The sequence below is a fragment of the Pseudophryne corroboree genome, chromosome 4 (genome assembly GCF_028390025.1).
Source record: "Pseudophryne corroboree isolate aPseCor3 chromosome 4, aPseCor3.hap2, whole genome shotgun sequence".
In the NCBI taxonomy this organism is placed as follows: Eukaryota; Metazoa; Chordata; class Amphibia; order Anura; family Myobatrachidae; genus Pseudophryne; species Pseudophryne corroboree.
In genome coordinates this window covers 194540901-194553548 of record NC_086447.1, presented here as the reverse complement: position 1 = coordinate 194553548, position 12648 = coordinate 194540901, and the positions used below count along the sequence as shown (strand labels likewise).

Here is a 12648-nt window from a genome sequence, read left to right as displayed (position 1 = left end):
CCTCGTGCTGAAGCTGCTGCCACTAGTCATGGCCGAGACGATGAAATGCCAGCAACGTCGTCTGCCAAGGCCGATGCCCAATGTCATAGTACAGAGCATGTCAAATCCAAAACACCAAATATCAGAAAAAAAAGGACTCCAAAACCTAAAATAAAATTGTCGGAGGAGAAGCGTAAACTTGCCAATATGCCATTTACCACACGGAGTGGCAAGGAACGGCTGAGGCCCTGGCCTATGTTCATGGCTAGTGGTTCAGCTTCACATGAGGATGGAAGCACTCAGCCTCTCGCTAGAAAACTGAAAAGACTCAAGCTGGCAAAAGCACCGCAAAGAACTGTGCGTTCTTTGAAATCCCAAATCCACAAGGAGAGTCCAATTGTGTCGTTTGCGATGCCTGACCTTCCCAACACTGGACGTGAAGAGCATGCGCCTTCCACTATTTGCATGCCCCCTGCAAGTGCTGGAAGGAGCACCCGCAGTCCAGTTCCTGATAGTCAGATTGAAGATGTCAGTGTTGAAGTACACCAGGATGAGGAGGATATGGGTGTTGCTGGCGCTGGGGAGGAAATTGACCAGGAGGATTCTGATGGTGAGGTGGTTTGTTTAAGTCAGGCACCCGGGGAGACACCTGTTGTCCGTGGGAGGAATATGGCCGTTGACATGCCAGGTGAAAATACCAAAAAAATCAGCTCTTCGGTGTGGAGGTATTTCACCAGAAATGCGGACAACAGGTGTCAAGCCGTGTGTTCCCTTTGTCAAGCTGTAATAAGTAGAGGTAAGGACGTTAACCACCTCGGAACATCCTCCCTTATACGTCACCTGCAGCGCATTCATAATAAGTCAGTGACAAGTTCAAAAACTTTGGGTGACAGCGGAAGCAGTCCACTGACCAGTAAATCCCTTCCTCTTGTAACCAAGCTCACGCAAACCACCCCACCAACTCCCTCAGTGTCAATTTCCTCCTTCCCCAGGAATGCCAATAGTCCTGCAGGCCATGTCACTGGCAAGTCTGACGAGTCCTTTCCTGCCTGGGATTCCTCCGATGCATCCTTGCGTGTAACGCCTACTGCTGCTGGCGCTGCTGTTGTTGCCGCTGGGAGTCGATGGTCATCCCAGAGGGGAAGTCGTAAGCCCACTTGTACTACTTCCAGTAAGCAATTGACTGTTCAACAGTCCTTTGCGAGGAAGATGAAATATCACAGCAGTCATCCTACTGCAAAGCGGATAACTGAGTCCTTGACAACTATGTTGGTGTTAGACGTGCGTCCGGTATCCGCCGTTAGTTCACAGGGAACTAGACAATTTATTGAGGCAGTGTGCCCCCGTTACCAAATACCATCTAGGTTCCACTTCTCTAGGCAGGCGATACCGAGAATGTACACGGACGTCAGAAAAAGACTCACCAGTGTCCTAAAAAATGCAGTTGTACCCAATGTCCACTTAACCACGGACATGTGGACAAGTGGAGCAGGGCAGGGTCAGGACTATATGACTGTGACAGCCCACTGGGTAGATGTATGGACTCCCGCCGCAAGAACAGCAGCGGCGGCACCAGTAGCAGCATCTCGCAAACGCCAACTCTTTCCTAGGCAGGCTACGCTTTGTATCACCGCTTTCCAGAATACGCACACAGCTGAAAACCTCTTACGGCAACTGAGGAAGATCATCGCGGAATGGCTTACCCCAATTGGACTCTCCTGTGGATTTGTGGCATCGGACAACGCCAGCAATATTGTGTGTGTATTAAATATGGGCAAATTCCAGCACGTCCCATGTTTTGCACATACCTTGAATTTGGTGGTGCAGAATTTTTTAAAAAACGACAGGGGCGTGCAAGAGATGCTGTCGGTGGCCAGAAAAATTGCGGGACACTTTCGGCGTACAGGCACCACGTACAGAAGACTGGAGCACCACCAAAAACTACTGAACCTGCCCTGCCATCATCTGAAGCAAGAAGTGGTAACGAGGTGGAATTCAACCCTCTATATGCTTCAGAGGTTGGAGGAGCAGCAAAAGGCCATTCAAGCCTATACAATTGAGCACGATATAGGAGATGGAATGCACCTGTCTCAAGTGCAGTGGAGAATGATTTCAACGTTGTGCAAGGTTCTGATGCCCTTTGAACTTGCCACACGTGAAGTCAGTTCAGACACTGCCAGCCTGAGTCAGGTCATTCCCCTCATCAGGCTTTTGCAGAAGAAGCTGGAGGCATTGAAGAAGGAGCTAACACGGAGCGATTCCGCTAGGCATGTGGGACTTGTGGATGCAGCCCTTAATTCGCTTAACAAGGATTCACGGGTGGTCAATCTGTTGAAATCAGAGCACTACATTTTGGCCACCGTGCTCGATCCTAGATTTAAAGCCTACCTTGGATCTCTCTTTCCGGCAGACACAGGTCTGCTGGGGTTGAAAGACCTGCTGGTGACAAAATTGTCAAGTCAAGCGGAACGCGACCTGTCAACATCTCCTCCTTCACATTCTCCCGCAACTGGGGGTGCGAGGAAAAGGCTCAGAATTCCGAGCCCACCCGCTGGCGGTGATGCAGGGCAGTCTGGAGCGACTGCTGATGCTGACATCTGGTCCGGACTGAAGGACCTGACAACGATTACGGACATGTCGTCTACTGTCACTGCATATGATTCTCTCAACATTGATAGAATGGTGGAGGATTATATGAGTGACCGCATCCAAGTAGGCACGTCACACAGTCCGTACTTATACTGGCAGGAAAAAGAGGCAATTTGGAGGCCCTTGCACAAACTGGCTTTATTCTACCTAAGTTGCCCTCCCACAAGTGTGTACTCCGAAAGAGTGTTTAGTGCCGCCGCTCACCTTGTCAGCAATCGGCGTACGAGGTTACATCCAGAAAATGTGGAGAAGATGATGTTCATTAAAATGAATTATAATCAATTCCTCCGCGGAGACATTGACCAGCAGCAATTGCCTCCACAAAGTACACAGGGAGCTGAGATGGTGGATTCCAGTGGGGACGAATTGATAATCTGTGAGGAGGGGGATGTACACGGTGATATATCGGAGGGTGAAGATGAGGTGGACATCTTGCCTCTGTAGAGCCAGTTTGTGCAAGGAGAGATTAATTGCTTCTTTTTTGGGGGGGGTCCAAACCAACCCGTCATATCAGTCACAGTCGTGTGGCAGACCCTGTCACTGAAATGATGGGTTGGTTAAAGGTGTGCATGTCCTGTTTTGTTTATACAACATAAGGGTGGGTGGGAGGGCCCAAGGATAATTCCATCTTGCACCTCTTTTTTCTTTTCTTTTTCTTTGCATCATGTGCTGATTGGGGAGGGTTTTTTGGAAGGGACATCCTGCGTGACACTGCAGTGCCACTCCTAGATGGGCCCGGTGTTTGTGTCGGCCACTAGGGTCGCTAATCTTACTCACACAGCTACCTCATTGCGCCTCTTTTTTTCTTTGCGTCATGTGCTGTTTGGGGAGGGTTTTTTGGAAGGGACATCCTGCGTGACACTGCAGTGCCACTCCTAGATGTGCCCGGTGTTTGTGTCGGCCACTAGGGTCGCTAATCTTACTCACACAGCTACCTCATTGCGCCTCTTTTTTTCTTTGCGTCATGTGCTGTTTGGGGAGGGTTTTTTGGAAGGGACATCCTGCGTGACACTGCAGTGCCACTCCTAGATGGGCCCGGTGTTTGTGTCGGCCACTAGGGTCGCTTATCTTTCTCACACAGCAACCTCATTGCGCCTCTTTTTTTCTTTGCGTCATGTGCTGTTTGGGGAGGGTTTTTTGGAAGGGACATCCTGCGTGACACTGCAGTGCCACTCCTAGATGGGCCCGGTGTTTGTGTCGGCCACTAGGGTCGCTTATCTTTCTCACACAGTCAGCTACCTCATTGCGCCTCTTTTTTTCTTTGCGTCATGTGCTGTTTGGGGAGGGTTTTTTGGAAGGGACATCCTGCGTGACACTGCAGTGCCACTCCTAGATGGGCCCGGTGTTTGTGTCGGCCACTAGGGTCGCTTATCTTACTCACACAGCGACCTCGGTGCAAATTTTAGGACTAAAAATAATATTGTGAGGTGTGATGTGTTCAGAATAGGCTGAAAATGAGTGTAAATTATGTTTTTTGAGGTTAATAATACTTTGGGATCAAAATTACCCCCAAATTCTATGATTTAAGCTGTTTTTTAGGGTTTTTTGAAAAAAACACCCGAATCCAAAACACACCCGAATCCGACAAAAATAATTCGGTGAGGTTTTGCCAAAACGCGTTCGAACCCAAAACACGGCCGCGGAACCGAACCCAAAACCAAAACACAAAACCCGAAAAATTTCAGGCGCTCATCTCTACTATCTACACAAATCTAGGCAGCCTCCATTATCCATTGCGGCTCACTCTACACGCTCAGTTGGGTCTTCCTGGGCCGCTAGTAGGGGTCTACCTTGTCTCAACTATATACAGCAGCCACTTGGTCCAGTATTCATACATTTGCCAAATTCTACACGTTTGATACTTTTGTGGCTTCATCTTCTCAATTTGGCCGTCTTGTTTTGCAAGTTCCTCAGTGATCTCCCCCCAAGCGGGGAAACTTTGGGACATCCCCACAGTCTTGAAGTTGTGCCAGTGTACCCTAGTGGCTGACAGAAAAAGGAGCATTTTGGTACTTACCGATAAATCCCTTTTTTGGAAGCCATAGGGGACACTGGCCACCCGCCCGTCATTATTCTGTTTAATTGTTATGTGCTCGCTTCCCTCGTATAGTTCTGTTCTCCTTTTCCTGTCTCCTCTCGGCTAATTCATAACTGAGGGATGATGGGGGATAGAGGGGGAGGAGCTTGTTTCACTTCTTTGGTTATTTAAAGTGCCAGCTACCTGTAAGCCACCATCATCACCCCACAGTCTTGAAGTTGTGCCAGTGTCCCCTATGGCTTCCAAAAAAGGGATTTATCGGTAAGTACCAAAATCCTCCTTTTAATTTGGTGAAGCCCCGGATCTTTCTCCTGCATAATTCTCACTTCCTCTCGCAAACGTGCTATTTTATAAGTATGTTTTGCTAAAGGCAAAAATCTGCATGATTGTACGCTAACCTGTATGTTCTTAATAAACAGGCTCTGTCCTTTTATTGACATCATGTTTGAATGTTCTATAATGGAATATGTTAAGGTGTGTACACACAGTGAGATTTATCCTTTCGATTTTAACTATATAGTCAAAATCACAAGGAAAGTTAGTGCAAATCGCACTTTCTTGCCAGCTGCAATACCGATGCGTACTCCTGCGGGTCGGTATCGCAAGAAAAGATAGACTGTGCAGGCAAGTCAATCCTGGCTATACTGTGTACAATCTAGTACATAGTATAGTAGAAATTGGCACTTAGTTAAAATCGCACATAGTCAAAATCGATTCTTCTGGGCTCCGGGAGAGTTCAGGGGAAATTGCAAAGTCAAAATCAAAGATAGACAAAATCTCACTGTGTGTACAGACCTTTTACAGTTGTTGAACCAATACGCTGATATACCACATGCTGTTTTGGTGGCCAGCTGGCGCATGCACTAGAAATCATTACATTTGTTTACTTGGCTTTTATTTATAGGCTATTACTGCTAGATTGATTAACAACATGTTTGTTCTAGGCATATTCTCCCAGGAATGTGTATCTATAGAATGCTTCCTAATCTGAACATGGCTGTTCAGTGCACCTAAACAGAAATTGGCTGAGTTGGTTATACTAAACTGCAGCTAAAATACAAGTTGTATCTAAATGTATATATATTTTTTTTTTATAAGGATTTTGTGACGACTGAAAATCTAGATAACAAATCTTCAGGGTTCATGAGATCTGAAGACACATCTCGGCGTTTTGTGAAGAAAACTATTGTGGTTGGAAATGTCTCAAAGTAGGTTTGTCATTGTTACTGACCTGAATGTGCTGCTGTGCATGTGACTCCAAAATACTAGTTTTGCTCAGTTTCCATATGTCTTCACACCTTATATATGAGAGAGATTCACTCACTGTGATATCTTATAAATGTATTGCCGTTGATAAAAACAGGGCAAGCATTGAATATGACCTCTATGAAACCTATTCTGTGTTGACTTAGGTTGCAAGTTAGACTGGGTCACACCTTTTTGTGTATTTCTGTAGCAGCCAATTTGGGAACACTGGATTAGCAATAGGTATGGAGTGTGGTGACATGTAACTTGGGCACTTTAAATTTGCAAGCATATAGCTCAAGCTATATGACTGGTGTTGGGAAGTGGGGTTGGAGAAGGTTGAGGTAGCCCGGCGCTGCGCATAAGTGTAATTAAGGGGGCCATACTACATGGGCCTTAGGCATGTATCCTTGTTGCAGTTTGGTCACACCTGTTAATACAAAGAGGCATTAGTACAAAGAAACTTAACTATGGGCTGAATTCAGACCTGATTGTTTCTCTGCGAATTTGCAGAAGGCTGCGATGAGATAGCCGCCATAGAGAGTGAAAACCTGCCCCGTGCAAGTGTGTGAATGCATGCATGCGCCATGCGAAACTTCACCAGACAGCGGACATCTACAAATCCGTTCACAACTCACCATCAAATTATTTTTCCAGTCTATGCATAGACTTAATCCTACAGTGTGATACAAACAGGCTGATCGTGCCGGAGCTCATGTCACACACCCTTCCTGAAAACGCTTGGGAACGCCTGTGTTTTTCCTGACACTCCCAGAAAACGGCCAGTTACCACCCCAAACGTCCTTTTCCTGTCAATCAGCCTGCGTTTGCCTAGTGATCAAAAATGACGCCGGATTTTTTTGCAGTTTGGCCCCGCGCCTGCACATTATGATCTGTACGCAAGTGCAGTAATTCGATAATTACCCGCTGTGTGATTTTCGCACAACAGCAATCAGGTCTGAATTAGGCCCTATATTCAGAAGCTTGCACTTTAACTCTCCTCTGTTTTTCAGAAAGTTAAGGAACGTTGTCTATTTGACCTATACGCTCTATCTGCTTCTTTATACCAATTCCTTTTTAAACAAAAACTACTCCTAAATACAATACAAGGTTGCTATAAAAGAAACAGCCTTTTAAAAGTTTTATATATACCAAAGTATAATTGATATAGTCAATGTGTGCATATAATGGATATTTCTGTAAATTCTATGACTAAGTTACAAATGTTCTATGTGTGATCCTTTTGTCACATAACAGTTATCAATAAAATAATGCAATTTGTTCCAAACACACTGGAGCATGTCCTTGTGAATACTCGCAACATCAGCTGCGATACGTTGCTTGAGATTGTTTACACTTACAGGAAGCAGAGGAGCAAGAAAAAAAATCACAGCTGCGGTGAAAGTTTTTATGACTGCATCTATTCGTAACGTCGGCATTGCATGAGCGGCCGTTGCGTCATGTAAGCATATTGGCTCCGGTGTGTTTGGAACGAATTGGATTATCATATCGATATGTGTCGTGTGATAAAAGGCTCGCACGTAGAACATTTGTAACTTAGTCATAAAAACTTAGACATATACTACATATCCATGTAAGTATTTTGACTGTATTAATAATACTTTAGTTTAATAATGTGTTGAAAGTGTTTTCTTTTCTTTTATATTGTACACTACTAGCGACTTAACACATTATTTGTGAATTAAGGCACAAAAATGTGAGATAGTACTCAAGCAGAGGAATTCAGGCCATATTGCGCAAAAAGGACACGTTTTATTTTCACAGTAACTACTAGTATATGATAAACTGTATCTGTGTTCTATGTAAATGCTTGTCTCCTTTCTGTTTTAAGGTACATTCCTCCAGACAAGAGAGAGGAAAATGATCAGTCTACTCACAAGTGGATGGTTTATGTGCGGGGCTCTAGAAAGGAACCAAGCATTAATCACTTTGTGAAAAAGGTCTGGTTCTTTCTCCACCCGAGCTACAAGCCCAATGACCTAGTGGAGGTCAGGTGAGAATGCAGCATACATTCGCATTCTGTACTGTAAATGGAATATAATGTGTGTTTTTTTTATATATATATATATATATATATCCGGAACAAATGAAGTGGCACTCACTGTATATCCAATATCATCTGCTGGGGTGCCAAAATTCCAGGGAGAAAGCTTGTATCCACAAGGTCCCGTTATATATTCAATTTAATATAGAAGGCACTCACCAGACTTGTAATGAATATGCAAAAAATTGTTTATCAAATCAGCAGCTTAATCATGGTTGGTCGACGTTTCGGTCCCAAACCGGACCTTTTCTCTTTCATCCATCTGGGGGACGCTGCGCCATTACTTGTGGGTTAGAGGTGTGTGGTTGTGGAGTTTGGCACAGAACTAATAAAACCTGACTCCTCCCCCCTCTAACCCCTCCCATCTCCTTCCTGCCTAGCCAGTTTTAGTTTTGTGCCTGTGGAGTACAGACACAGTTTTTCTTTCTCCTTAGATTTTTTTTTTTTTTTTTTTTCCCTTTCTTATTTTTCTATACCTAGTCCCTGTCTACAGGTGACAGGTATAAATGGAACAAGGATGCTGTCAGAAAGGGCCACCATACCTTGGTCACTGGGGCCTTTTTTATTCACTAAAGCGACAGATCAAAAAGGTACTGGACAGCCACAATCTGTCACTGACAGTATTGGGCTGTCCCTAACTGCTTTTATTATTATTTTATTATTATTATTATTATTATTATTATTATTATTATTTTATTTAATATTTTTTTTATTTGATTTATTTTATTGATTATTAATATTTCACACCCTCCCCCTCTCCCCCGGCGCAAGCCCACCAGCGGGAGCTATGCCGGAGACCTGTATCCCTACACCCGCAGTAGTGTCTGAGGGGCTGTGGGGACGGACGGGGATCCCGGAGAAGCCGCCGCGTAAGTCGCTATACTTAGCAACGCGCGGCAGCCCGAACTTCCGGTTGATCGCGTAGTAACAGGAGTGCAGGGACGGCTTCCCGCCCTGCTCTGCCCGCGCGCGCGTCACTTTGCCTGACGCCATCTTCCGAGGGGGACGCTGTGCATACAGGAGAGCCTCTCAGGGGGGGACTTTATTTACAAAACCGCAAGTATAGAGGGGCTATTCATAGGGGGAGATTACAATCAAGCTAATGGGCTAAGGCTGTTTATTACTTAGCAAAGAGAGCCAGCATACTGGGTTACAGTCCCAGAGATCTCTTCAAGCTATAAATTTCCTATTGAAAGGTCACTAGTCACAATTGTATGCTACTTTCTTTAGTACATTCAGAATAGAGAAAATGACTAGTAAACCGGACAAACCTTCAAAGGGAAAAACGGCCTCAGTGGTTTAAAATTTCCTGCTCTCAGTGTGGCTCAAAACTAGAAAAAGGTAGTACTGACGCGGGTACCCTATGTACAGCATGTTCTGGTGCAATTTCAGATTTGCGTCAGTCTAGAGAGACTGAATCTGCTCGGACTCAGGTGGAGCCCTTGTGGGCCCAGAATATGGGCAGGAGTATCACTGATTTAACTCAGTCCTTAAATAAGTTTGTAAATGCGGCCAGCAGTTCGACTGCTACTAAGCGATCGCAGCCGTTACCAGCTATAGCGTTTCCAGGTAAGGAGGCGGACACTCTGTCATCTCCTTTGGAGGAGGGGGAGGTAGATCCTGAATGGGATGAGGTTTCGGCTTGGGAAGTTAGATTGCTAATAGAAGCCATTCGTCAGACTCTTAATATTCAGGACGCGGCGGTGGAGGAGACTCCTTCCCCCTTTTTTCAAACGACAGAAGAGACAGGTTACTGCCTTCCCTTCTTATTCTCACTTTGCAGATATTTTAAAAGAACCCTGGCTTAAGCCGGATTCTCGTTTTCAGGCGCCTAAAAAGTTAAAGTTTCTATATCCCTTTACGGAGGAAGATACAAAATTTTGGGAGACGGCCCCAAAGGTAGACGCTCCTATTTCACATCTGGCAAAAGCTACGGTGATTCCGTCGGTACAGTCTGTGACCTTAAAAGACACTACCGATAGGAAGATAGAAGCATTACTAAAATCTATGTTTTCTTTATCAGGTGTTTCCCTCCGTCCAGTACTGGCGAGTGCCTGGGTACTTAAGGCCGTGGATGAATGGCTTGCACAGGTGGTATCGGGAATGCAGTCGGACGATCCGTCAGAAGCCATCCAATTAGCAGAGCAGATTTCGGAGGCCCTCACTTATGTGGGTGAGGCCTGGTTGGATTCGGTTGCGCTACAGTCTCGGGTTTCAGCCTTGACAGTATCCGCAAGACGCTCCTTGTGGCTTAGAGTTTGGAATGCTGATTCTGACTCAAAGCAAACCTTGACGGCAGTGCCTTTTGAAGGTGAGTTTCTTTTTGGATCAGAGTTAAAGAAGATTATTTCAGACACTACTGGAGGAAAGAGTCCTTTCCTTACATCTGCACCTCACAAACCAAAACCTACAAGGTTTCGGTCCTTTCGTACACAGGGCAGAGGTAGTTTCCAATCCTTTCGTGCTTCCTACAGATTTCCAAGACGGGGGTCTTTCAGAGGAAGAGGATCCCAGGCTATTCGCAGGCCGGCCAGTAAGCCTGCCGACAAACCTGAGCCATGACGCCTCAGGTCTCCTGGAGGGATCAAAGAAGGTTGGGGCCCGGTTACTTCAGTTCAAGGATGTGTGGCTCCTATCGAAACCGGATCGGTGGATAATGGGAGTCATATCCAGAGGATATATGTTGGATTTCGAAGAAACAGTCCCAACCCGACTATTTATAACACCTCTCCCAGACGATCCCTCCAGACGTCAAGCTCTCCTTCAGGCAATAACAACCCTCTTACAAAATGGAGTAATCATTCCGGTTCCCTCTCATCAGAGGGGTCGGGGTTTTTACTCAGGTCTTTTTCTCGTAGACAAGCCGGATGGTTCGTTTCAAACCATTCTGAATCTGAAGGCTCTCAACCCGTATCCCTCAACCCTAAAATTCAAGAACATAAAAGACGCTTACTTACATGTCCCGATTTGGGTAGGACATCAATCTCTACTTAGATTTGCAGTGGGCCCGGAGCACTTTCAGTTTCAGGCTCTTCCCTTTGGTCTCACTACGGCTCCCCGGGTTTTTACAAAGGTCATAGGTCATGTAGTCGCAGTTCTCCGTTGTCAAGGGGTCAACATCACTCCATATTTGGACGACCTGTTGGTCAAGGCACCATCAGCGGAGATTCTCACTCAGAACCTGCATCTCACGATGGAGACGCTACAGTCGTTCGGGTGGATAATCAACTTTCCAAAGTCATCTCTACTTCCTTCTCAGAAAATGATTTTTCTAGGACTTCTATTCGACACCAACAGCCAGAAGATGTTTCTTCCGGCGGACAAGATTCAGGGACTACAGTCCAGAATCCGAACCCTGTTACACTTACCAGTAGTGTCGGTCCTCAGATGTATGCAGGTGTTGGGCAAGATGGTATCCTCTTTCGAGGCAGTTCCATATGCCAGATTTCATGCCCGACCTCTCCAGACTCAGATTCTCAACTGTTGGACTCGGACGGAACCGCGTCTCGAATTACAGTTGATCCGCTTGTCGGTAAAGACTCGTCAGTCTCTTCAATGGTGGCTTCACAGTCGGAATTTGAAAAAGGGTACACCTTTCACGATCTGGTCTTGGATGATGGTCACCACGGATGCAAACCTCAGTGGTTGGGGGGCAGTGTTCCAGACTCATCACTTCCAGGGACGCTGGAGCAATCAGGAGTTAAAAATTGCAAATCAACATTCTGGAACTAAGGGCCATTCGGTATGCACTCCTTCACATTCAAACCATGGTACAGGGTCAACCAGTTCGTGTGCAGTCCGACAATGCCACCGCAGTGGCTTACATCAACAAACAGGGAGGAACTCGCAGCTGGTCCGCAATGAGAGAAGTCGCTCAGATCCTCGCGTGGGCGGAACGTTGGGTTCCGGTGATCTCCGCGATCCACATTCCAGGAGGGAAGCAGACTTTTTGAGTCATCACACGATTCATCCGGGAGAATGGGAACTTCATCAGGAGGTGTGCCTCTCTCTAGTGGACCGATGGGGAATGCCAGACATAGACCTGATGGCGTCTCGCCTCAACGCAGAACTTCCTCACTACGGCGCAAGGACTCAGGATCCACAGGCATTCCTGATCGATGCTCTAACTGCTCCATGGCAGTTTCAACTGGGATATGTGTTTCCGCCAATTCCACTGATCCCGCGTCTACTTCAACGCATTCGGCGAGAGGATCTCGCAGTGATTCTAGTGGCTCCAGATTGGCCGCGTCGACAGTGGTACACTCTACTGCGCAGTATGGTCGTCTGAGACTCCTTTCGCCTACCTCTGCGACCAGATCTTCTTATTCAAGGACCTTGTCGCCACCCAGATTTACATCGGATGGCTTTGACGGCTTGGCTCTTGAATCCAAGATTTTGAAGGCAAAAGGTCTTTCTCGATCGGTTGTTCAGATGATGATTCGAGCAAGGAAACCGGTGACCTCTGGCATTTACCATAGGATATGGCGTATTTACATTGCATGGTGCGAAAAACGGAGACTAACTCCGCATTTGTTTAGGCTACCTCGCCTACTCTCTTTCCTTCAGGAGGGTCTCGACAAGGGCCTAAAGCTTTCTTCACTAAAAGGTCAGGTTTCAGCTTTATCGGTTCTTTTTCAGAAGAAACTAGAAAAAATATTCCAGAGGTTCAAAC

General features: G+C 46.0%; 1 protein-coding gene across 6 annotated transcripts in view; it reads left to right on the top strand.

Moving 5' to 3' along the window:
• YEATS2 (YEATS domain containing 2) overlaps nucleotides 1-12648 on the top strand; it is a 300282-nt gene that overhangs the window by 65996 nt on the left and 221638 nt on the right. For all 6 annotated transcript variants that reach the window (XM_063915696.1, XM_063915693.1, XM_063915695.1 and 3 more), the window contains 2 exons: nucleotides 5765-5874; nucleotides 7764-7925. In XM_063915696.1, coding sequence (XP_063771766.1) covers nucleotides 5765-5874; nucleotides 7764-7925 — 272 coding nt within the window. The remainder of the gene's footprint in view (nucleotides 1-5764; nucleotides 5875-7763; nucleotides 7926-12648) is intronic.